Below are 25,160 nucleotides of genomic sequence, written 5' to 3' on the forward strand. Positions count from 1 at the left end.
CACTATTCTCTTAAGTCAACCCAGCCAAATAATGTGACAAAAATAATAATTATTTTTGTAATCTTAGTATTCTGTACACCCACTGTATTGAAGTGAAGAGTTTCTTAAATGTATTCATAAGGTCACTGTCAATAATTGAAGAGCTAAACTGAAACAAACTAAATGAAAAAGCTGAAACAGAGAGATCTAGCATTTTGTACAATAGGCAGTTTGTTTGACAAAGGTTTTGCATTTAAAATGTATTGTTAGTGGGAATAACTATGAAACAAAAATAATTGATATCTTAGGCCTACTTTTCTTCTTTTTTTTACAGAAACTAGGTTATTTCTCAGGAAACACAACTACAATGTGATTTTTTTCTACTAAGAAAAGCCCTTGCGAATGTCTTTATTTTCATTCAGTGCCTGCAAAAGGTCAAATGCATAGGAATAAATATATCAATATTATTTACACACACACACACACAAATATATGTATGTATATATATATATATATATATATATAATATTATAAAAACTATTTACATATATATTTCTAAAACAAACTAACCAATCTGATTATTGCATATGCTGAATCGTCAAATTATGTATATATTTATAACCGCATGTCTCTTGCTGTATTTATTATTATATTGTATAGTATTTATTATCATGTATTATTTGCATTTATATTTTGTACATTGTTTATTTTACTGTGTTTTACTGTATCCCTTTCACTGGGTCAAATGTGAATTGGCTATGAATTTACGTACCTGGTTAAATAACATAAATTGCAACTGTTGTTCGCAGATTCATATAGAATGCGTTATTTTATTTAACATGTGTCATTCTTTGTATTTGCGTGCGTGGGTTTTGCACGCGTCTGTATTGCAATATAAATTTCGTAGTGAAACGAACGCTTGTAAAGGCCCAGTATTTCTCACATTTTGGATACCTTTTGTTACCAGTGACATTTTGCATGGGTGCATGAACCTCGCGATAATGTTTGCACACGATGCGTGACGCTTGATGCTATCCAAGTAATCCCAAATGGACCCCTATACCCTACGCCCTTCTCGCTTCTGGGGATTCGAGAGGATTTGACAGGTGTAAGCAATATGGTAATAGCTCGCCCTTGCCCTCTGATAGGGTATGTAGAAGTTTCACATTTTTGTATTTGCTTATACTATAAAATTAATTTCTGATCTCTGCAAGTGCATAGGGTATACTGTAAGGTCCATTTGGGATTGGGACACATTCATTCATTCAGTCACAGACAAACCAGGACAGTGCACTTCAAGACGCACTGCAGAGGTGTGAGGTTTGTGCCCAAAAATGTTATATTCGAACGTTATTTGAGGTTACCGATGGCAGATGGACGTTTGTGTAAACATTGGCAGGTTTCGAACATCACTGGATTTCACTGCCATTGACAGTGGTGTTTGTTTGCTTTGTCGTTTCAAAAAGTAGCTTGATGAGTGTCCAAAGTAACAGTGGAAGTTTGGAGGGGACGCCATCTTGGTCCCAGCTCTCCACGTCCCCAACACAGGGGTTGCTTTCTCAGCAACATATCACGGCAGTGCTGAAGTCCAAGGAAGGTACTGTATAATAATATTGTAAACAAACGTGATAGCTACATGTTTTGTGAGTCGTTTTGTGATACGTGAAAAGAATCGTCTTTAAATTAATTGCTACTGAGTTACACCGATGTCATGGTGGTGGGCAGCAGCCTGTTAGCTACTGTGGTGCTACCTAGCCACTACATTGCTATAACTGGCTAACGTTGGCTGATGGTGTCTGACTGCAAATGTCCATGAGAAATGGCATGATGCTAGCTAACTAACTAGCTTGTAAACGATAGCCACATTACTGTAAACTAGTAATATTTTCGCCATTTGCTCGTGATATGCCTATGCGAACAACGTATTAACATACTAAAGTGGATTAAGCGACAAGTTAGTTGGTTAGTAAGTTTCTAATACATCATTTGCTATCCAGTTACTATATGAGCCTAGCTAAGGTTGGCTGTCTCTACCGGCTAACTTAGCTACAGTACCGACCATTACAGCTAACTTGGAAGTTAGCTAGCTATTGCTTTATCCGTTGTTGAATGTTGTATTTGCTAGCCAGCAAGCTAAGATGTCTGATTAAAACAGGGTCGGGCTATGACATGGGAGGACCTATGCATTCATTATTGCTAGATTTTCACGGAATTCTGAGGGCTGCATAAAATACACCATTGTTTACCCCACATCAATAACTATCAAGTTAATGCAACGGTGGTGTCTCCTTGCCTTTTTTGGAATTAAGTCAGGATGACAGCTTTTTGTATTTCAGTAACCAGCAAGATATGTACAATGTGCCATGAAAATCCACTTTGCAGTATTGTTTATGAGATTCAGAAACTGTCTGGTTGAAATAATCATTTTATTGCACTCTTTGATTAAGAAATGCCAATAAACTTACGTTATCACTCTACTAATGACAGCACAAGCTTGTACATTCAATTATATTTTTGGTGGTCAGGACGGTGTTCATAATGTAATTGGGCAGCTTATTACTTTTAGCCAAAATATTGAGACGTTTTCTCTGAGAACTTCTTAATCTTTGCCTACATTGTTGGTATCATTATTCGCCCCTTAAGGTAATAAATCAAATCAATGTGTTCTGTCAGTTGATTTCTAGACATTGTGACTGTCATCCTCTTAAAAGCTAGATGTGTTTCTTAGCCCTTGCCGAGATGGAGGGTATGGACCCGATAAGTGTAACAGAGTACTGTGAAGAAAACCGATACTAAATTACATAAAAAATAATTGTTTTCACTATGAAATTAAAGAATGCATTGTATGAGCTAATGCCAAATTAACTCTGCCACTTATTTTTTTCCATATTTAAGCTGTAGGTCTAGTCATGTGACAAACTGTTTTTAAATGACTGTCCAAGTGTCTGTCATAAACAGGTGGACACTATGTTGCACAGCATGGAGCTAAAATGACATCCACAGCATTCTAAGGGTTCAACCACTTGCTTGTGCAGGGGCTTGCATTTCTTGGCTTAGAATGTATTGTAGACTTATTTATGCCGAATGTCAAGGAAATCGTTCCTTCTTGCCAATAAGAATGCTTACTCTTCTTGCTTTCCTGGCATTTCACATGAAAATAACACTTGTAGATCAATAACACTGACCGCAAGATTTTCGTGTTGAAAATCACAATTTGAGTGATTGACTCATTTAACTGTGTTAAAGCATATCAGTATTTAAATGACAGTTAACCTACTATTGATGGCTGTATACACACCTTTGTGCTTTTGTTGTCATCGTACAAGTACCAGGTGGCTTCTATTTAAGGATGGTTTGTGTTAGGACATTTGCAGATACAAGAGAGCAAAAACAAATGCCTGTTGTGACTAATTCATTCTAGCCTGGTATTTCAGACCATTAGGATGAGGTTTCCATATCTGGAGAATGAATCTGGTATTGGTGACAGGCTGGTTATGAGCAGTTTGAGAAGGGTTCTAAAGTGTCTGCCTGTTTTATTCATTTAAACCCTAAAACCATTAGGCAATATGTGATAATGATACATTGTCATAAGGTCAAGTATTAGGCTATTTACACTGCTACGTCATACTGGTTACATCAAAGTTATGACATTTCTCAAGTTACTACTTGTTGCACGAAAATATCTGTTGGCAAGCCATAACATTACGACACTTCACCACACATTACTGTCACGTTGTGAATGTAGGCCTGAACGATGTATCGTTTTCCCATCCTAGTTTAATTTGATCATGTTTGGCTATTCTGCCAATTTTTATTAACAACAAAAATTGTATTTAACTCATCTCTTCAACATTAGTCATTGCTTACACATGTAATGTATGCAACCTATATGAATATGAATACATATTCTAGCTACTTTTGAGGCCCAAGCTGTGCACTAATAACCAATATGTACAGACATTTGCTTAAAAAATAAACTACTTTGATACATTATTGAATTATATAGTCATTTATGTTGGGTGGATTGTATTTTCAGTGGTTTGATCGATGAGCTGTTAGTTGAGCGGTCAAGATTTATTATTTTTGTCACATTTCTCCCCCCCCCCACCTTTATGGCCACAATTGCTATGTAGTAGGTACACAATGGTTAAAGATTGCAACTATTCCTCAAAGCATGTCATATATTTTCTTACGTTACGATCTGTGACGTATTCATGGACTGACTTATTGCTGAGGCTGAGATTAATCTATATGTGTTACATACTTGATATGCTGTGTTTTTTATTTTGCAATTTGAAGTTCCAACACTTTTGGTCACGTATGTGTTAGATGGAACAGAGCCATGAAAAGTAACAGGTTTTGATTGCTCATGGAAATGCTGAAGTGCTAAAAACAAATTGGCTCCCTATTTTAAAAGATGGCGAACAAGCTATATTATATCCTTAAAAATAACATCCTAATATGAAGCTGAATAGATTTTTCCCTGTCAATAGTTTATACACGAACTCCCTAGAGCCCAACATTGATTTCACCTTTTCTTCACAAATGAGCTAATATAGTATCAATCCTGAGTACCATGAAATCTGCTGTGGTACTTGATCTTTTGTCTCCAGGGTGCTGTCTGTATGGCTGTCACTTTTCTTCTTTTAAATGGTAACCTATAGCCTACTCTTTCTTTTTTTTCTCCTTTTTTTGGCAGGGGGGCTTATTCCTATTTTATGCCCTGGAGTGGTTGATTGTTTATCGTCCCTTTTTACTTGATTTTGTTGGTGCTATCTAGTCTATACCCTAGCCCTGTAAATAAGACGATGGCTGGCAAGAAGAAGAAACCCAAATGTTCAAAGCAGGAGGGGTTTGTTCCTCTTGGAATGAGATGAGCCAGTAGCCAGATTGTTCTTGTTTCTTGATGTGAAAACGGTATATGGAACAAATGACAATTCCTATGTCACTGGTAGCCCAAAGGCTGTAGCATTAATGAATGGTAAATGTACAGGGATCATTAACTGTTATAATTTTGGATTGTTCAATGTTATTTTCTCAACAGAAAATATAGTCTAATTACTGGGTTGATATAACTACTGTTTATTTCTTTAGGGGTAACAGCCAGATGAGAATTTGATATGCATGTTTATTTCCCCCCCTCTGTTTCAGTTCTGATGCTTTGGTGATCTTCATGTCAAAGCCAAGTGCAACAGCCAGCCCCAGGTGTCTTTAGGCCCTCTCCACTTGTGGGAATTGTTGTAGAGACAGGCCTGCATTGTTCTCCAAACTCATGTTGGACAAGGTGGAGGAGCTGTCATCTTGTCTGCGGGTGCTGTAAACGACACACTATTGGGAAACCACTGTGGGCCCTACTGGCCAGTGTAGAAGGGCTTGCACTAAGCTGGTACTGGATACACTGCCCTGAAGGAAATCATTGATGTCTGGAAAAGGAGTCTAGGGCTTTGGCTTTTATTCGGGTGTTTCCTCTGCCCGGTCTTCAACTTTCTCTGGATATTTGAGCGGAATTCGCCAGACGTATGTCAGTATTGGTGTGCCAGTTTAAAGTGAGAGGTAGACTTTTGACGTTGCGTTTGGTAAGATGACGGACATTAAGTCTGTGTTTCTGACAGTGGAAGTTGTGCAGCAGCAATAGGATGTGCTGACTGAGCAGGTGTTATGAGACCTCCCAGCCCTTTGTGGATTCAAAATGGAGGTCTTGTTAGTTGAAGGCCATGTCGGTAAGTAGGCCTCTGCCGATGGAGCCTTGGGAATTCTCTCAGGCGAGCTGTCTCCCAGAGGCCCTTGGGCTTGGGTGAGACGGAGAAAATGAACAGGGTCAAAATGTTTAGGTTGTAGCCTAGCAGCCAAACAGGGTTTCCTGTGCAGAATGTGCAGCTGTGTCTCTGCATAGACAAAGTGACGTCGACCTACATGTTAGGATGTCTTGGGGGTGGGTGGCCTTCTCCCCTGTGCAGATGCTTACGCTGGAAGTTTATTTTACAGTGGTATGATTTACATATTTAGTTAGGAAATATAAAGTATGAACTGAATCCCCCCCTTTTTTTCAACAAGGGCCAATAAACTCCACAAGCGGTCCAGGTAAATAAAAAAAATAGTAGTAGTTCTGTTTATTAGTCCTAATCATTTTGTTTGCTACGGACCAGTGGACTGTTCTAGCATCTTGAAATGACCCCTTTCAGATTGATTTTACTTTTTTTAAGTTACCAGAAATGTAGCACATGAAACATTCAGGAAATTGCTTTCTGCCGTTTCTTTTTGTGTGTGATACGGGAAAAATGTTCATCGGTTGAACATTATCTTACTTAATTTAGTTAACAAATATAGCTCTGTGCTAATGCCTTGTTTTAACAGATCCCTGCAGCTGTAGAGGATGGGGGTGTCCCTCAGGACTAATTCTCAGGCTTATTCTGCAGGTCTTCAGGCTTCCGAGTCAGTGATGATATTACTTTGCAGTTAAGACTTTGTGCCAGGAGGAAACGGAGACAGGAATGTGAGTGTGTAAGGAGGAGAAGGCATTAAGTAGGTTTAAATGATTGTCTACCAGTTCTGAGTTGCTGCTCCTCTCTTCCAGGCACCATGGAGGAGCTTCACAGCTTGGACCCCCGGAGACAGGAGCTGCTGGAGGCTCGCTTCATGGGCGGGGTCGGGGGTAGCACCGGGGGCAGCACTGGAAGTACTAGTGGGGGAACCAAAGTGAGTCGGTGTGCCCCAAACAACTGAATCCCCAAACACTTTCCGGTTAATGCAGGAAAGACTTTGCTGAATGATTTCAACTAATTGGATGTTAGTCGAAAGTACACTTTTGTCGTTTATTTTTTAAATACGTTGCTGATTAACCGTTTTGATTTCAGGGCTTGACAAACAATGAATGTTCAAATCAGAGTTTTGGAAGCCTGGGGTCATCCAGTGACAAAGAGTCAGAGGTACGTTTGTGTTTTTACGAACTTAGAAACTTGTTCAATATAGTGCCTCTGTAAATATACAAGCGCCATTGTTTTCAGAGCCTATGACTGGTGGTTTCTCTATTTATTTTTTAGTCTTTGACATTCCATCCACTGTTCTGGATTAGACCTGTGTTTTGATTGGATGTCAGTTGGGGACGATTGGTTCCTAACCGAAAGGAAAGGGCTTTTATCCGCGCCCCCGGTGAACACGACCTAAGATGGAGAGAGAGAAAACAAGATGTGCGTGAATCTTGCAGTAATTATACTCCCTTCTGGTGACACGTCATGTCATGTGCTCTCACCTCTCTGTACAAACACGATCTGGTCCAGGCGCCCTACTAGGGTGGACTGATCGCTGGCATCATCTCCGTCATTCTCGCGTTACCGCGTCTGAGCCTTCCCTCCAGTTTCTGGCAGCCGAGTTTAATGCTAATGAAGGTAAAACGCACATGGCCTCCGACGTGGAGGGACAGCAGTGGTGCAGTGTGTTCGTGTGAGGCATTGGAAATCAACAGCGGAATTCACTAAAGAAGCCCCAACTTCCACAGTGTGAGTGTGCATCAGCCACCTCCCACCCCATTCCCCTCGTCTAGCTCATTGGCTGGTATAATAAGTCAGCGACGGAGGCCCGTGAGCGAACCTCCTCTGGGTTCTGCCGCTGAATCTGCACAGATGTCTCTCTCACCGATGCCGCCACATATGTCACACACTCCCTAATGATGCGCTGGTGACACACTCCGTCAGACCAGCTGTCAGCAGATTCCCTCCACAAGGCTCTATCCCGGTTCTGGGACCCATTGGAACAGGATCCCTCTGCCCTGGTGAAATAGTCTACCCTTTTTAGACTTGGTTTTGGTTCTTGTTTTTGCGGTTTCTGTGCTAGAAATGATCCCTGTCCTTGCAGTATGTTGTCTTACTGGAGGTGGGTTCATTTGAATTGTTGATCATAGCTCTCTTCAAATTGATCTGGTTTTAGCTGATGGATATTTGAATCTCAGATACTAAAGTGTAGTTGGTTTATGTGCCACAGGTTGGTTACCTACGGTCAGAGCCTGTGGCCTGACATTTCCAATAGGGGCTGGATTGGTCATAGTTGAGCATCCTCTCTGAATTATTCAAGTTCTTGCGTTACCACCACAAAAGGCTTTTCTTCATAATGAATCTCTGTCCAAACCGGCTAATTATAAACACCATTAGTCATGAATTTTGTTGTTGAACTCCTTCTCCTCACCCCTACTGCCTTTTGCCTTGTCTGTCTGCAGAGCTCAGATGTGAAAAGGGGGAGTTCTCCCGCATACTCGGTAGGTACTATATTGTATTTAGAATACTATGCAATATTTGCCTTTGTTTTTTGACAGTAGGCAGCCAGTTCATCTACATCCAGGAACTGCTTAACAGGTTGTAGACTTGGCATTTTATGTTGTTCACTTTTTTTCATGCAGCAGTAATTAAATTCTTGATGAAAGAACTACTTGTACAACCTTCTTCATGATGGCGGTTTAACTGTTTCTTTTACAGACTCCTGAGAAGAAACACTCGGAATCGTCCAGAGGAAGAAAAAGGAAACCGGAAACCCAGTCAGAGAGCAGCCAAGGTAAGTTTCCTCATGCTAATTCTGTTATGCTCTGTGTACTTACTGTAATTGCTTTAGGATGGCCATAATCTAAGGTCCGTGCTAATTATATTTTCTTTCACAGGAAAGTCTATTGTGCGAGGACCCAAGATTAGTGATTACTTTGATGTGAGTTGCTCTTTTTTTTTTTGGATTAGTAGGTAAATAATACTGCTAACATGACTGAGCAGCAGTCCCTGTGTGCCGAAAGCGCTGTGTTTGATGTTCAACCTAGGTATCAATGAAGCCGTGATGTGATCCATTTCACACCGGTCTGCCAGCTCTGAAATAAACAGAACGGGACATAAAGGAGGCTTTCTGTGCCCTTGTTGTTGCCAAGTGGCAGCCGATGATGTCAGTCACACTGACAGCCTCTGTTTCCCCACAGTTTCAGGGAGGGAACGGGTCCAGTCCTGTGAGAGGTCCCCCCCCTGTGATCCGTTCACCACAGAACTCACATTCCCACTCTGCACAGGGGTCCACTGTAAGTAGCCCCATACCCACTTAAGTTCATTTAATCACTGGTTGGCTTTTGGGACATGAATATTCAAGCAGTCATGTTCAAGTCAGAAAGATGTATCTAAAACATCAGTTTCTAGGTTCCATCCGACTGGAGACCGATTTGCGCCATCATTCCAAAATCCCCATAAAGAAATGACCCTAAATCCTCCCTACATACTGCAGATATGAGGCAGCGGTGTGTAACAGCCTAGTGCACATGAGTAGATTTCTCATATAGGTTCTCATCTACCAAAATGGCCACTCTGGTTTTGAGCACGATTTTGTTTTATCAAATGACAGGTCAATAATTATTGCGAAGGAACATCCAGCTCATGCATGTGCACTTTGACCACCTTGTTTAGTTCACCATAATTGATTTAATTTGAGTGTTGCCTAATAAACTGCTACGATTGTTCTGTGGTATGTCCATATTTACATGGAACATTTCCAGCATGATTTCGCATGAAAAATATTCCATTACATTATTTTATTTTAACAGGACAAAGATTTCATGACAAGACAACTTAATAGAAATGTGGTGTAGTTTTAAAGAATTACAGACATTACAATACATTTAACAATTGTCTTTTGTTTTTTTAGATTAGGCAAAACAGCTCATCACCTACGAGTCTGTCTTTTGGGGACCATGTGATGCATCCAAAGCAGTTAGCAATCAAATGTGTGCAGGTGAGAATGGCTTGTCATTATATACAAATCATCATCTGTAATGTTCCAAGTCTGAAAATTCCCATTTAGATCAAGTATGTGTATTTTTGGCGGGGAAGTACTATCTATCCATATAGCTAAATCCTAAAATGATTCCCCAATTGACATGCAGTTGCTGCCTGATCATGACACTGGGACCTTTAATGTTTTGGTCCACTAGCCTTGGTGGCATATAGATTATAACATCCATCAGCTACTCATTACCTGCCCCAGTAAGAGGTGTGGTATATTCTTACATTTTTGTGACTTTCATTATTTTATTTTTTTTACCTAAATTATTTGAGTGCCGAGGTTTTGCTGTAATGGTAAAGTTATGCTGTGCTACTATTTCTGGCCATCATCCAGGTAATTGTTAATGCAGTGGTTTGTCTATATTATGGCTCAAACTTGCTAATAAAATGGCTGTGACCAATTTTGCTACAGGGTTACATAATTTTGTTAAACTAAAGCACATTGTTCCAGACTGGTTTTCCTGGGGTATATCAAGTAATAAAATATTAATTTACTGGTAGAGTAATTCCTGCTGGAAGTAACCTATTCTCTTTGGGGTAAATCAGAGGTCCTATGATAATACTTACCATGTCTGAATGGACATCCTTGTTACTTGACTGTAAATGTCAGAATTTGAAGGTTGTTGCATGCTTGAACCACTGCTTTTTATCTTTGTGTACATTTTTGTGGCAATGAATTGAAAGTCACCAAATGTGTCAAACGCTGTCTAGTGAAACTGTCATTAATGGTACAGGTAAAATATTAAATATCCAGTGTATAACCCCAATGTATGTTTGTGAAATGCCTTTTCCAATGGGCTTCATTTCTGACTTTTAACCTCATAGGTTCGGTGTGTTATAAATCAGAAGTTGCATGTACTTGAATTTAGACCATGTTTTGTTAAGTTAATGCTTGCACTTACAGAGCCCTGTGAGACCACCTGCCAGACTGTCTGGTGAAATAATGATTTTATCTGAATCTACCCATGTGTGGCAGTGTTCATTTTAGAACGTGATAGATACCCTTGCTCTTATCAAAGTAATACATTTAAATGTTAATTTGTAAATTGATGGGATGACAAAGCCGTTACGCTACGTTTCATGAATTAACTAGTACTTGTTACGACCGGTGTTATTTTACACAGAGGTAACAGTTTGACGCTACCGTTCACTCTGTTATTTGTAGTGCAGAAGCAGGTCTCTTGTTAAATAGTGGAGGATTGTTTTGGAATATTAGTCTGTCTTCACCTTTTATATTTCTGGACTTTGATTATAGTTCCTACTTTAGACCGCTAGGTACACTTGCAGTTGCCATCAGTCCACCCACTATGCCATCATTAATGTGAATGAGGGCGCCTGTTCTATTCATTGTGTTTCTATGGACCACCACACGCTGTGCTGGTGCTCAGTGAGAGCATGATTCAGCGCCATCACCCTGCTTCTGCTCTGGGAGTTCTGTTGAGTTAATAGAGGAAGCAAAATGGCTGAGGGCTTTCAACATGAGTAAAGTTGATTTAAAGCAAATTCTTAACAAATGCTTTGTTTTCGATTGCAGACTGACCTGACGGGCCTCAAGTTGGCCGCCCTTGAAAGTAACAAGAACCTGGACCTTGAGAAAAAAGAAGGCAGAATAGATGATTTGCTTAGAGTAAGATACATACAGTATGTCTAGTGGCCACACACTGCACATCTACAGAGGGTTCTGAAGTGGCACTGATGTATTTCTGGTGCAAACAAGTCAATTAAAACGGGCCATTCTGCACATTAGCCTAGAAGTCAATATGAAAATGTTAACACAAGACTGTGTTTCAACACTACTGGCATGCTTGGAAAGCTTTTTTTAATTTCTACAATCAAATGTGTTTATAGGACTGGTTGATATAGAATGCCATTTGTTTCTTCCAGGCCAACTGTGATCTCCGGAGACAGATAGACGAACAACAGAAATTACTTGAAAAGTACAAAGAGCGCTTAAATAAATGCATCACCATGAGCAAGAAGCTGCTTATCGAAAAGGTACTCCCCTTTTTATTGAAAGCAGAACGTCTGAAGCATTTTCTATGTTTTTACTATGAGCACTCTGCTGTTGCGTGCCAGTAATGTAATTGGTTGCGCACATGTTATCTTAGAGCACCCAGGAGAAGCAAGCGTGCAGGGAGAAGAGTATGCAGGACAGGCTGCGGTTAGGCCACTTCACCACTGTGCGACATGGAGCCTCTTTCACAGAGCAGTGGACAGATGGCTTTGCCTTCCAAAACCTAGTCAAGTGAGTATCTTGTCCCCGGGGCAAAACTGTCAATTGAACTCCCTCCGCTGTGATAAGGCGACCAAGCTAAACGTCGTTCTCTTTGGACAGAGTCAGTTTGGATATCGAATAGATATTTGTAGAATTTGTCCTTGCTGTGTTTTCTTTTCCTGTCCTTCCAAGCCTTATCCAATTGGAATAAAGGCAAGCTTAGCTGAAATGATATTGATTGCGCAGTGCATGTCTATCTGCAGACAGCAGGAGTGGATAAACCAACAAAGGGAGGAAATCGAGAGGCAGAGAAAACTCCTAGCCAAGAGGAAACCCCCGTCCTCCAACAGCTCCCAAGCACCAACCACAAACTCTGAGCCAAAGCAACGCAAATCCAAGGCAGTGAACGGAGCCGAGAACGACCCCTTTCTCAAGCCCAGCCTGCCTCAGCTGTGAGTACCCCAGGCCTCCCATACATGTGGCTGTGTCCCCCAAGACACTGAATACCTATGACCAAGTGGGCGCCTCTCTGATGCCGCTCGTTTCTCACTGTCACGGTTCACTCCTGCCAGGTTGACTCTAGCTGAGTATCACGAGCAGGAGGAGATCTTCAAACTGCGACTGGGACATCTCAAAAAGGTGGGTGTGGCCCGCCCAGGCAGCTCCAGTCACCACAGGATGACCTTTTATTGGTTGAATGGGTCGCATTGTTCGTCCAGTCAGTTGAATGAGATTAGACGTCCTGACCCCGTTCTCTGATAAAAAAAAAACATGAATTGTTCCACTGTTCCACACCTAGAAGACGTCTTCCCAGGCCACCTATTGTTAATTGCATTGTTTGACGTGTTCCTGGTGAATAAGGACTACCCTAGACAAACTCGCTACCAAGTCAACAGTTAATATTTCATATTTGAGCTGAGAGTCGAGGAGTCGCTGCAGGTTTTGATGATCACCCTTCTCCTTGTAGACAGCCGTCTGATGTTCCTCTGTGTGTCCATGAATCATTTATAGGAAGAAGCTGAAATCCAGGCAGAGCTCGAGCGTCTGGAGAGAGTGCGGAACCTTCACATTCGGGAACTTAAGAGAATAAATAACGAGGACAGTTCACAGTGAGTCTGGTGTGGCGTCGTTCTGCCGATGAGGCGTGGGGTGGGGGGGGTCTCCTGATGATAATCATAAGGATTGGTCCTGTAAGCCACTGGGGGGGTGGGGGGGCAGCGAGGGGCCATGTTGTGGGCCTTGTCACAGCACGTTCTGAGGCTTTCTGAATGTCAGATTATTTTCCATGCTGCCACTCGACTGACATTCAGTGACCCACATTTCCGTAGCAAGGGCAATCTTCAAAACCTTTACGGCTTCATGGGGATTTGTAGTTTTAAGTTGGCTGGGGTCTTATCATGGACTGGATTAATGAGATTGACCTTCTGCTTCCTAAAGATTCAAAGACCATCCAACTTTGAACGACCGGTATCTACTCTTACATCTTCTGGGAAGAGGAGGATTTAGTGAAGTTTACAAGGTGGGTTTATATAACATCTGTTTATTCAAATGACTTAGTTTGAACCGACCTGTCAGAACGTTCCTATTGCTCTGTTGTAGGCATTTGACTTGATTGAGCAACGGTATGCTGCTGTGAAAATTCACCAGCTCAACAAGAACTGGAGGGAGGAGAAGAAGGAGAACTATCACAAGTATGTTGGGCATTAAATAATAGTCACACAAGCCTGCTCTGTTCAAATGTCAGCTAGTGTTGTTGACTTGGCTACACTGGCTTTGGGTTTGACTGACAAGACAACCCAGATATTAGGCTCATGGAGTAGAATGACAGTCATACATCCACCCCTGTGTGCCTTTCCTGCCTTTTGAGTTATTCCTTTGGTTGCCCGTGGTAACTGTGTTCACCTGGGTTGCAGACACGCCTGTCGAGAGTACAGAATCCACAAGCAGCTAGACCACCCCAGGATTGTCAAGTTGTACGACTACTTCTCCCTGGACACAGACACGTACGTCGCCCCCTTTTAACCTACGGAACATTTCTGTATTTTGCTCATAGCGCCCACTCATCCCTGCCGTTTACGGGTTTGTTCCTTGCGACCAGGTTTTGCACAGTGTTGGAGTACTGTGAAGGCAATGACCTGGACTTCTACTTGAAGCAGCACAAGCTAATGTCTGAGAAGGAGGCCCGCTCCATCGTCATGCAGATTGTGAATGCTCTGCGGTATCTGAATGATATCAAGCCCCCCATCATCCACTATGACCTCAAGCCAGGTACGCGCATGGGGAGGACCATTTGGATACTTTCTGGGTCTGTTAAGAGATCCTGTGTCTCCTGATGCTGCGTGTTTAATTTGTTCTGTTGAAATGTCAAGGTAACATCCTGCTTGTGGATGGAACCGCTTGTGGGGAAATCAAAATCACAGACTTCGGCTTGTCAAAAATCATGGATGACGACAGCTATGGTGCAGATGGCATGGATCTGACGTCACAAGGAGCAGGGACCTACTGGTAATGATTCGCACGTTATCGTAGGACCTGCAGGTGTTTGGATGTCTGCCGTATGGAGAGTAATCCTTTGGTTTGTGTTTGTTAAAGGTACTTACCTCCTGAGTGTTTTGTTGTTGGCAAAGAACCTCCAAAGATCTCCAACAAGGTGGACGTGTGGTCTGTGGGTGTCATCTTTTTCCAGTGTTTGTATGGACGAAAGGTACTTTTTCTTTTTTTAAGGAGGGTATAATCTGTATTGGGTTTTATTGACGATTGTGTTGTCAAGTCAACATGTGACCTTATTTGCCTTTCAGCCGTTTGGCCACAATCAGTCTCAGCAGGATATCCTTCAGGAGAATACCATACTGAAAGCAACTGAAGTTCAGTTTCCTGTTAAACCTGTAGCCAGTAATGAAGCAAAGGTGAGGGGGAATTCTGACTCTGAATATTACAATCTGACATGCAATTGTCTGTTTAGAGGTTTGGGGTTTTAAAGTGATAAACCATTGCCTGTATATTGCATTGGTCTTCTGCTATGAACAGTAACATTCGACTTCAGAGGTGTTACAGTTCCTTTGGAGTCCTTTCTTCTCCGGCACTGTCAAACTGAGCATCTTGCGCCAATGTAGGGGTGGGAATTGGCAGGTACCTTGCGTTACGATACACGTTACGATTCAGTACATCATGATATCACAGCTAAATCACAATACCTTCTGAACTGCTAAAGAAAACCTCAAGTAATAATAGGCTATAGCAACCCGTAATAAAAAAAGAACCAATCAATTTGAAATGACTTGGAACTTCTAAATTGAATATTAAGGATTGGCCTTCTGGACAGTTTCCAGCCAACACAAAGACTTTAGCAGTGTACAATTCTGAAAAGTACATTCTTAGAAGAATCTCAAGCAACTTCATATAATTATTTTAATAAATAAAAGAAATTAAAATTACTTAAAGGCGGCAGTGTGTAATTTTGGAAACTTAAGCTGTGCTAAATTGCTGCATAGATCAACTTTAAATTCTGTATTATAATTATTTAGTGAATAATTCAAAACCACAATATGACTAGATACTGAAAAAAACAGAAACCAGGCGATCCTAGTTCAGCCGGCGCCCTTCCTGGCTTCGATCCCGGGTCTCCCCACGTAAGAGGCCGTCTCTGTAACCACTACACCACGGAGCTATTCATCTGCTGACAGCTGGTACAGCATTTCAACGTTAGATAATTTTGTCACGTATGAATATCACGCCACGTTTGTATATGTCGCTAGACGCCATTAAGTATTGTGTTACGCTGAGTAACGTTTCTTATTAAGTTTACCTCCACCACAAATAGTATCTATGAACTGTATGACACTTCCCACTGGCCATTTTAAAAGCTTATTAGCCAGTAATATTTTGCTAGACACCATTAAGCATTGTCTTAAATCATATGTTTCTTATTAAGTTTACCTCCACTACAAATTGCATCTATGAACTGCATGGCATTTGCAACTGGTCATTTTAACAGCTTATTAGCCGTTTGTGAATGACATTGATACAGTATCTATCAATATAGGTGACAATAACTGACTTTTTCGTCAGCTGAAAAGACGAGAGAATCGTGTAGCCGACAAAGTGTTTGTCTATCCTGAACAAATCCTAATATCTACCAGAACTGTTATTTTAGGCGTCCTATAACATAGCTACGTAATGTTTTAACCAGCAAAATGTTGGTCCTGAACAAATCCTAAGGCATAAAGTGTTTTGACGTTGACTGGAGTCGAAAGTGGGACCTGTTGCTTCGTAGTCCGCGTCTCTACCCACTACTCTGGCTGGTGGCTCTTCAAGGCCGGCTCCGCTTACGTGTTCCGGCAAACAATACATATTCATTACTTCTGAGTGTCAAGATTGTTGTTCAAAAACAGTAGTTGGTCAACATGCCCTGGTGTGAGAGCACACCTCTGTGCAGTCAAGATATTGATTTTAGAGATCAGCGTATCGATAAAATATTGTGGAGAAAAAAATCTGTATTCTACATTAAATCGTTGTATCGACACAGCACTACCCCAGTGTGTCATTTCTGAACACCTAGTTCAGTGTTGTGAGTGACCTCTCCTTTTCCCCCACAAGACCTTTATAAGGCGCTGTCTGGCGTACAGGAAGGAGGACCGATTTGATGTTCACCAGCTGGGGAGGGAATCCTACCTTCTCCCTCACATGAGGAGGTCAAGTTCCTCAGGGAACCTCCAGGTGGGTGCCAGTGGATCAGGTCCTGCCTCCTCCAGCATCATCTCATACTGAGGGCTGGCCCTGAGCGGACAGACATGGGAGCAGAGCTGCCTGTTACCCAGCACTATGGCAGGACACAAGGAGGTCCGTTGGAAATGGACCATACAGACTGGATTGTGTGGAGTTCATCCTTCGCCCTAGCCTGTGCTGGGTTCCATATAGGTGTTTACTAAAGACTAATTCATGAAAGGATGTTTAAAGAACCTTCTAAGTAAATGACCTTGCAAAGGTTGAATAGAGCACTGCTACAGACTAAGTACCTTGAAGAAATGTGACTGGACTTGAGTGGTCTGCTGGCGGGGCCTTACGGGCCTAAGCGATGCTTGGCAGCCTGTTGTTTAGAAGAATTAACATGGTCCTGCCAGGGTGCAAGTTATGGACCTGCTAGGAGTTTCCTTAAGGAGTGGACATAGTTTAGTAGGCCTACAATGATTTCACCATCAATTTGGCAGTGGTTTTTTTTGTTTTGTTTTTTTTGTTTTTCAGATAGTGTTAGGTTTTAATTTGAGTTGTACAATTAGCCATGAGAATGTAATTTTAGCATACGAGGGGCATGTAGTGTAGGCCCAGGCAGCATACTAATGTTGAATGCACAAAATAACCAAATGTAGACAAATGGCAATGTACAGAATCTTATGCAGGAAGATTAAAATATTTCCTTCTAGAAAGTAAATGTATATTTGCTGTACAGAAGATGATTTTCAGATTTTGAATTGCAGTTGTACCATTCTGTACAGGTTTAACAATTTCCCTTGTACATTTTATTTCCTGGAGTGTTCATTTTGCTGCTTTTGATGTTGCTCTTACTTTTTAAAGGGCTGTATTATCCACTTTGGGTAAAAATTGTACAGTTCTGTAAAAAGAATAAATGATGACAACCATGATGATAATAAATACCAGGAAATCACAGCATGTAAGGTGTGACTTATTTTGGAGATGGTGGTGGTAAGAGCTTTCTTGGGTTTAATTTACTGGATGTAGTTGGTACTTTTACTCCATTCTGGGTAGTCCTGTAATGTGGATGACTTTATTTGGCCAGTTTCATACATGCTGTTTGTATTATATGCCTGTGTGAATTTGACATGTTAGTTTGCGTATCTCATTCACCTGGAGTTACTGGTCTTGCATGATTTGTCTGGTCAGGGTTTTATTCCAGTAAATATTAGTTTACTGGCCCCACATCTAGGCTAGCTGCTGTATGCTGGAAATCTAGTCCATTTTCCTGTATTCTTTTTTTCTTCAACTGTGAAACCATGTACCCAAATACTCCAAAGAAAGTTTATTTTGGAAAACATCCGCTATTGCTAAATTTAATAAATTCCTGTACTTCTGTAGAAAGGGTGTAAAAGTGTGTGTGTGTGTGTGTGTGTATATATAATTTGACTAACTTGGTAATTTAGTGCACAAACAATTCCATTGTAATAGAATCTGTTCAGGTATTCAAAGGGAAGAAATGAAATCCGACTCATAAGGGATATAGGACTCACCTGGATGTAAACGCATTCTAGCATGCACATTCCTATCAAAGGCATCTGTTTTAATGTCAATCGGCTGGGACTTGATTGGCTGATCCTGGTAACATGGTTGGATTTGTGCTACACTAAGGAAACAAGTGCCCGTGTTATTTAAGTCAGGATGTGTCTAAATAACGTCTATTTTGTACTGTATCTCACACTCCGTACAAACACACACACAGTACTGGGAAAACGGGGATATTAGCCCACTTTGTGCAATGGGGTCTGGCCTCAGATTATTTTATATCATAACTGCCTGTTGAACTCAATTCATCCACCACATTTGGTTATACTTCATTGGGGTTCTACACTCCCACTCCGTGGTGTTCATAAGTAAAGCAGCTTGACTTCTACACCCAACAAAGGCTACAGAACTGAAACAGAAATATGAGTGCAGAACACGGCAGACATGAAAAATGCATCCATTTAATCAGGAAAGGGAGGTTTGGGTTGAATTACAGACCATTTAATTCATATTCAGTGTTAGTACATTACTGTACAACAAAAATAAAAAAGGCATCTTTTAGTAAATCGATACTGCATTCTCTCACAACAATTACCACACTTCTGACCACCCATCCATCCATCCGAGGGCCCTCAAAGTTAATTCAAGATCCATAGCTGCATCCCGATTCTCCACGCTGCTCTCAAAGTGCGCACTGACACCCAATCGTGGATATAAAAGGTGGAAACGTCTCTAGTAACAGACCATAACAATGACTCATCCCATCCAGTGTCCTTAAATCCAGGATAGGAAGTGTGCATGGACACACTTCTGGAAGCGGTTGGAGAATGAGAGATGCAGCTGTGGTTTCTGCGGTACAACAGTGAGCGTTCTCAGGTTATTCCTTGTAGAGTTTTAAATTCAGTAGAGCTCATCGGTAAACAGTTCTCCGCTAGGAAGTCTCTGAGGCCACGGGTGATTTTGTTGGTTCGAAGGAGGACAATGGTGTTGGGAGAAGTCTTTCTGTCAATGTACCACCGACCACTGGGGTGCTGGAGGAGGAGTTTGCATTCAAGAGCAGGGCGGGTGTCTGCTGCTCATAAGAGACCTTGACGTTTGTGGAGACAGGTGGAAGAGTGAAATCAGATGGAGGCAAAGTGACCCCTGGGACCAGGGGCAGATGGGAGTTCAGCAAGGACAGGTTCAGGGGAGGAAGAGGCGCCAACGGAGGAAAACCTGAGAGACAAAAGTGGAAAGTTTCAGCAATATGGGGACAGAGTGACAATAGGACAGAGTGATTCCATGTGATGGTCAACCTGAGCATCAAAAAAAGAGCTTCTAAATTTACATATGTTTGTGACATTTTGTAACATTTAGAATTTATGATTAATTGAAATTGTTGAATTAATAAAACATTTGTGAAATTGTATGCTGAAATACAAATAAATGCAGTCACCTCCAAAATGATCAGCACCTTCATTAAGATAATTAAAATTGGCTATATTGTAATGTTCCAACATGTAAACTATATTGTACTTTATTAACGATTCAACAGAATCAACCAAAATGAAACATTTTTAAAATAGATTTCTCCCAAACTATCAGTGTCAAAATGAACTGCACCCTCCTCATGCAGGGATAACGCTACTGGACCTTTCATCCATGCAGAATGTTTCCTGATCGGTGAGATCTGTCAGGCTGCGTTTATGGACTGCCATCTTGAATAGAAACTGGTTTTCAAATGGGATTTAAATCCTGAAATTGAGGTCACTGTCTAATAGGAAGATCTTGTACTCTTTATACTTTCTTTAGACCAGGGATGATCAACTCTGGGCCTCGAAGCCAGCTCCACACCATATTTTCATTACAACCCTCTAATCAGGGACTTATTTGACCTGAGACACCTTGTGGGTCCAAATAACAATGAGGTAAAACAGAAAACCAGCAGGCTCCAGCCATCTTAGGGTAAAAGTTGATGATCCCTGCTTTAGAAACTTGCAGTTCTCTCCTTCCCACCCTAAACCAGCAAGGACTTGCTAGTACTATGTACTAGTACTATGCAGGTCTCATTCGGTAAGGGAGGACAAAGAGGAGACAAGTCATCTTATTGTTTAGAGGCAGGATTGTACACAGTGCCACTTTAACTCATGCCCATTATAGACTCTTTAACATTCAAAATAGAGGGTGTAACATCCATAACGATCATTCATCTGGTCCAAACTAATAATGGGAACTAAATAATATGAATAATGTATTATTTAGCCCCGCCTTTTTCTACAAAATGGCAATCGGTTGTGATCTAAAGTTCAGACTTTTGCTAATCATGTCCAGTCTCCTCAAATAACTTTTCAATTTCATGGAACAGCAATAGTGCTTCAAATTTGCTTCATTTCTCCAACATGCCAATAATGATATGCCCTTTTTGCGGGTATATACTGCCCCCAAGGGGTAATATAGTTTGTACATCTATTTTGAAAGACATTTGTTGTGAGATTGCAAGCAAAATAAACATCCGTTAGACTGGAATCGTAACTTAGAAGAATATTTTAAACATGAACATCACCTGTTGGTGGCATCCCTCCAATACCTGGTAACGATACAGTGTTAAAGTCCGGTAAAGGGAAATTAAAATTGGCCAGGTTGGGAAGAGGAGGCATGCCTTCAGGTATCGACGGTAGACCTGTAAAGAAATATCAACATCATTATATATACACACAAATTATACGCATTACATTTTACAGGCCGCATAATATTGTTAGAAACATAAAACCCTTGTCTAAAAAACTGACCTGGTAACGTGACAGCAGGAATGACTGGAGGTAACGTGTTAAGTTTGGGACTGACTTGGCTAGGCAAAAGTGGCACAGTAGGTACTCCTTGGACAGAGACACAAACAGTCCATTGTAATAATACAGTATCACATCTCATGATGATATGTCAATAATGAGCAGGCATGAAATATAAAGTAGTGATCCGCATACCTGTTTGTAGATTGCTTGGGACAGTGGGAGGAGCTGAGCTGATTGACAGGTCAGAGAGAACTTGTTCCAACCCAGTAGAAGGCACTGCAGGTGATGTACTGACAGCAGAGAGTTGAACCTGTAGAACAAATTACAACTGGGATCAACACCTGATTTTAAGCAATATTGTCATGTGGCTGGCAGGCACTGGGACTGGAATTGAAAAAAAGCAGCAAACATCTAACCTCAGTGAAACCGTCCTTGAGTGGCAAAACTGGTTCACTTGGAATCTGTCCAGGGAAACTGAATTTCTTCCCCTCTTCAAATGCCTGAGTGGGTATCCTGTGCAGGTAGCCATAACCAATCCCACAACCTAGACTGAGGGGCAGAGAGAGTTATTGTGCCATACGGCAGCCAATAGACATGTCAGCTGAATTAATTACCAACCAGTATCAGCGCCATACCTGCCCTCTCCACCCCATTCAGAGTTTGGAGTGATGACCACTTCGTGACAGTTGTCTGTGTCAGTGTTATACACATACAACTTCAGCCCTTTCCCATCATGCGTTTCAATTAGGGAGAAGAGATCTTCAGACTGTTGGGGAAAAAACTCAAAACACTATGTCTCTCATCATCATCATCATCAACAGTCTAATATAGGGGAAACGCAACTGACACTAAAGACAGACATTCCACATACCTCGTTCATGACAGTGTCTGCACCTATGATGTAGTCCGTGTATGGCCTCAAACCAGCCAGTGCTGCGGGGGAATTTGGCTCCACTTCCTGAGGACAACCAATAGAAGACCAGTATTGTCAATAAATGCACTAGGGCTGCACAAAGTCATCACATTACACATGACAGACATCTCCAGTTTATTTATTTTTTCAACAATGACTGCAGCTCTAAATGATATTGTGATTTGCTCACCAAAACATGCCACACATTCTCATTGGCTCCTTCAAAGCTGCAGAATCTGATGCTGACTCCCAGAAGCCCCTGCCCTCCCCACATGTTGCTGGGAGTGACTGTTGTCTCCCTCAATTCCAGTGTCTTGCTGCTGTATACCAGCATCTTGATGGGTTTCTCCACATTCACCTTCAGCAAGTCCTTTAATGTGTCATTGTCTTTGTCCTGAAAGAAAAATATGACATTAGTTTGTGTTAACATGCATCACCTGCAAATAACGTTATGGGCTTTTTTTGTAACCCTGAATTTGAAATCTTTGAGTTGCATGGGATCGAAGAACGACGTGAGGAAAGCTTACCAATCTTGTGCCACTGATGGAAATAATAAAGTCAAAGAATGGTTCCAATCCTGCAAGGTGACCTGGGGAATTTTCCTGTACCTGCATATAAACGTGTTATTCATATTGACTTGTAAACTTTTACGACAACTCACACATTAAATGCAAACACACCGATGTAACGAACGTGTGTTCTGAAATGACACCCCACCCCGCTACTGCACAATGACAAACCGGTTGCTCAAGAAAACTGATGATCCAGTTTCATGCGTGGCTAACTGGCTTCCTCCTATTTGTTTAATTGGTGAAACAACACACAGGTGGTTTTCTGAATGACAAATCTGTGGTAAATTACATATAGGAAGCCCATAAAATAGTAATTGACAAGCTGCAGCATTCACTTTTGAAAATAATTTCTGTGTTCTGTTCCCGTGCTACAGTATAAGCTAGCAAGCGAACCACGTAGCTAGTACTGTAACGTTACAGCTGGTGATTTAGCATGATGACCATATATGCTAGCAAAGATCCATACTCTGAGGACGTGATAACCTTCGGATCCTCCACCAGGTATCTCGATGCTCTGTGCTCCCCCCATGTCTCCTCAAACCCTGGATATTTTTCAAATTAATTCGTGCGATGATTAGCTGACTAGTCAGTGTCAAGGAAATATTTTCCTCCGGTTCCGGGATGATGCTAATAGTGGCGATGTCTTGTTAGCAACAGTTAAAAAACACTTCCGAATCACAAAAAAAGGGAATATTTCAGAATAAAAGTAGCCAAGCTAGAAGTAGAGAAATGGCATAAATTGAACTAATTGTTTAAGACAATATGCCTCTCTAAACATTATCAAATTATCAAATTAATAGTTGTTCATATTTAACAGACAATGCCATAAAAGATGACCCAAGGTAAAAAATGTAACCTTTACAAATCACTGAATATGGAATAGAGTGAATATATTGTACAAAACATTCAAGAGAGTGTGTTGAATCAAAATCTACTGATAAATAATGGGTCACTATATAATTGTTGCTGGCTTTTTACTCTGCCTCATCACCATATAGGATATATAGGAACCATTACTTCCATCTATTTGAGCTTTGAAATTGCCAAAATGATGGTAACATTAATATTTCAGAATAGCGTCCACACCCTTTGCAAGTAAACCAAAATGTAATGCCTGATGCTTCTGTGGTGGGTGAAGAATTAAGTTAATTATCATACATGTTTAAGAACTATACTATTTTAACTTGGAGTATGATTTTTTTTAATGCCTATTGATATGGCTATCCTATGATCTTTTAACTTCACAGGTATTATGACATTTACAAAACATCACCAATTGTTGTGCTCTTACAAGTATTTGCTATGATGCATTCATGTTGAATGTAGAATAATTTTTGAGCTCTGAGGCAATATGTATACCAAAGTAAAGTATTTTATAGTGTATTGCATTGGGGATGGAGGAAGGGGTGGAAAACATAGTATTTCTGGATTTAGGACACAGTGACCTTCAAAAACCAATGAGAAAATTTACAAGAATGAATTCATTAAAAAAAAGGATTGCTTATAATTGCTTATAATAATCTTAATCTTACAATAATTTTAATCTTTAATAATTTCTCAATATGCTCCACATTATAATATGTTTTACCTTATGTAAAGTATTATTGAAATAGTGTTTTTCTTAAATTTTCTCTTGTTTGTTCATTTGTTTCGTATATTGATATTGAATTAAAATATATTTTTTGCAATACACTCTACAAAACTGCTAAAAAATATATATTTCATGACCTCTATTTTGAAGGCAAAATACGAAAACCGGAAACCTCATTGTTGCTGCTGAATTTCTCATGATGCCTGCGTGAAGCCTCTCCATGACGCTAATGAAGATTGATCACACTGCTTCACTTCCGGTTAGTGGCAGGGAAGGTTTATTCCATCATTAAAAAAATTCGAATGTATGAAAATAACTAAAACTCGGTTCATTTCCGCTCCCATATATATATATATAAAATTATTTAAAGAAACAAAAAAGCTTGTTATGAACAGCTAAAAAATAGAACACAGTAAGGCTAGGTTCTCAGCTAAGTAAGTCGATAAGGGGCGCTATTTACCTTTCTTTTGAAGGCTGCTTCACATTGGTCCTTTCTCCGTTCTCCTAGAGAAGAAGCAAGAAGGACGAATGTCCACTAAAATACATTTTGTATGAAAGTATGCCCTGTTCATAACTGCGGAATTGAGAACCACCATGTTAATTTTCTGATAACTAGCGTCTGTAAATGGTCATTCAGATACGCGGGCAATTATTTCATTAAATATGTCCTTATTGTAAGTTTTTTTTAAGGTCACTGAAGAAAACTGTTCTATGACAAGATCGGATGTGCTTGGGGGATCATCATGAAGATGCATGTCAAGTGAACCCTATGAATTTTTCTAACATTCTTAAATTAGATGATAGATTATTCTAGAAATGGAATGAGGTCTTATCTGTGTATCCGTGCCATTATAGAGTTTGTGCCAGCGCCATTAAAGTTATTTCCATGATGCTGGGAGTTTCACCCAATTGAGTTAATTGACATGCCTGATGCCTTCAATGGATTGGCCATGTGCCTAAATTAATTTTCTTTTGTCAAGCCCTGATATACACAAATTTCGGAAAGTATTCAGATCTCTTAACTTTCTCATAATTTTGTTGTGTTATATACTTCATTTTAAATTGATTATATTTTTTTACTATCAATCTAC

General features: G+C 40.6%; 2 protein-coding genes across 6 annotated transcripts; one reads left to right on the top strand and one right to left on the bottom strand.

The window, feature by feature from the left end:
* The first annotated feature begins 1,130 nt into the window (after positions 1-1,130).
* Positions 1,131-17,653, top strand: tlk1a (tousled-like kinase 1a). Of its 4 annotated transcripts, none has more exons than XM_010890943.5 (23): positions 1,131-1,299; positions 1,449-1,576; positions 6,554-6,675; positions 6,834-6,905; positions 8,189-8,227; positions 8,445-8,520; positions 8,624-8,667; positions 8,927-9,022; positions 9,640-9,726; positions 11,311-11,403; positions 11,661-11,771; positions 11,885-12,021; positions 12,255-12,443; positions 12,564-12,630; positions 13,003-13,100; positions 13,429-13,510; positions 13,591-13,682; positions 13,905-13,994; positions 14,090-14,259; positions 14,361-14,496; positions 14,584-14,695; positions 14,790-14,897; positions 16,588-17,653. In XM_010890943.5, exons 2-23 carry the CDS (start codon positions 1,453-1,455, stop codon positions 16,756-16,758), a joined length of 2,316 nt encoding a protein of 771 aa, XP_010889245.1. In that variant the 5' UTR covers positions 1,131-1,299; positions 1,449-1,452; the 3' UTR covers positions 16,759-17,653. The 4 variants fall into 4 exon arrangements, with proteins under 4 accessions (XP_010889245.1, XP_010889244.1, XP_010889246.1 ...); XM_010890942.5 differs by having other exon boundaries at positions 1,132-1,299; positions 1,446-1,576; XM_010890944.4 differs by lacking the exon at positions 1,131-1,299 and adding an exon at positions 6,396-6,472 and having other exon boundaries at positions 1,480-1,576.
* A 1,057-nt stretch (positions 17,654-18,710) lies between these two features.
* On the bottom strand, positions 18,711-23,114 carry LOC105022483 (Golgi reassembly-stacking protein 2). 2 transcript variants are annotated; one of them, XM_010890941.3, is made up of 10 exons: positions 22,945-23,114; positions 22,434-22,514; positions 22,097-22,300; positions 21,865-21,951; positions 21,629-21,759; positions 21,410-21,542; positions 21,186-21,303; positions 20,994-21,080; positions 20,768-20,884; positions 18,711-19,440 (listed from the first exon to the last, which is right to left on the bottom strand). In XM_010890941.3, exons 1-10 carry the CDS (start codon positions 23,005-23,007, stop codon positions 19,157-19,159), a joined length of 1,305 nt encoding a protein of 434 aa, XP_010889243.1. In that variant the 5' UTR covers positions 23,008-23,114; the 3' UTR covers positions 18,711-19,156. The 2 variants fall into 2 exon arrangements, with proteins under 2 accessions (XP_010889243.1, XP_010889242.1); XM_010890940.3 differs by having other exon boundaries at positions 21,629-21,783.
* Between the last annotated feature and the right edge of the window lie 2,046 nt (positions 23,115-25,160).

Source organism: Esox lucius, chromosome 16 (assembly GCF_011004845.1).
Source record: "Esox lucius isolate fEsoLuc1 chromosome 16, fEsoLuc1.pri, whole genome shotgun sequence".
In the NCBI taxonomy this organism is placed as follows: domain Eukaryota; kingdom Metazoa; phylum Chordata; class Actinopteri; order Esociformes; family Esocidae; genus Esox; species Esox lucius.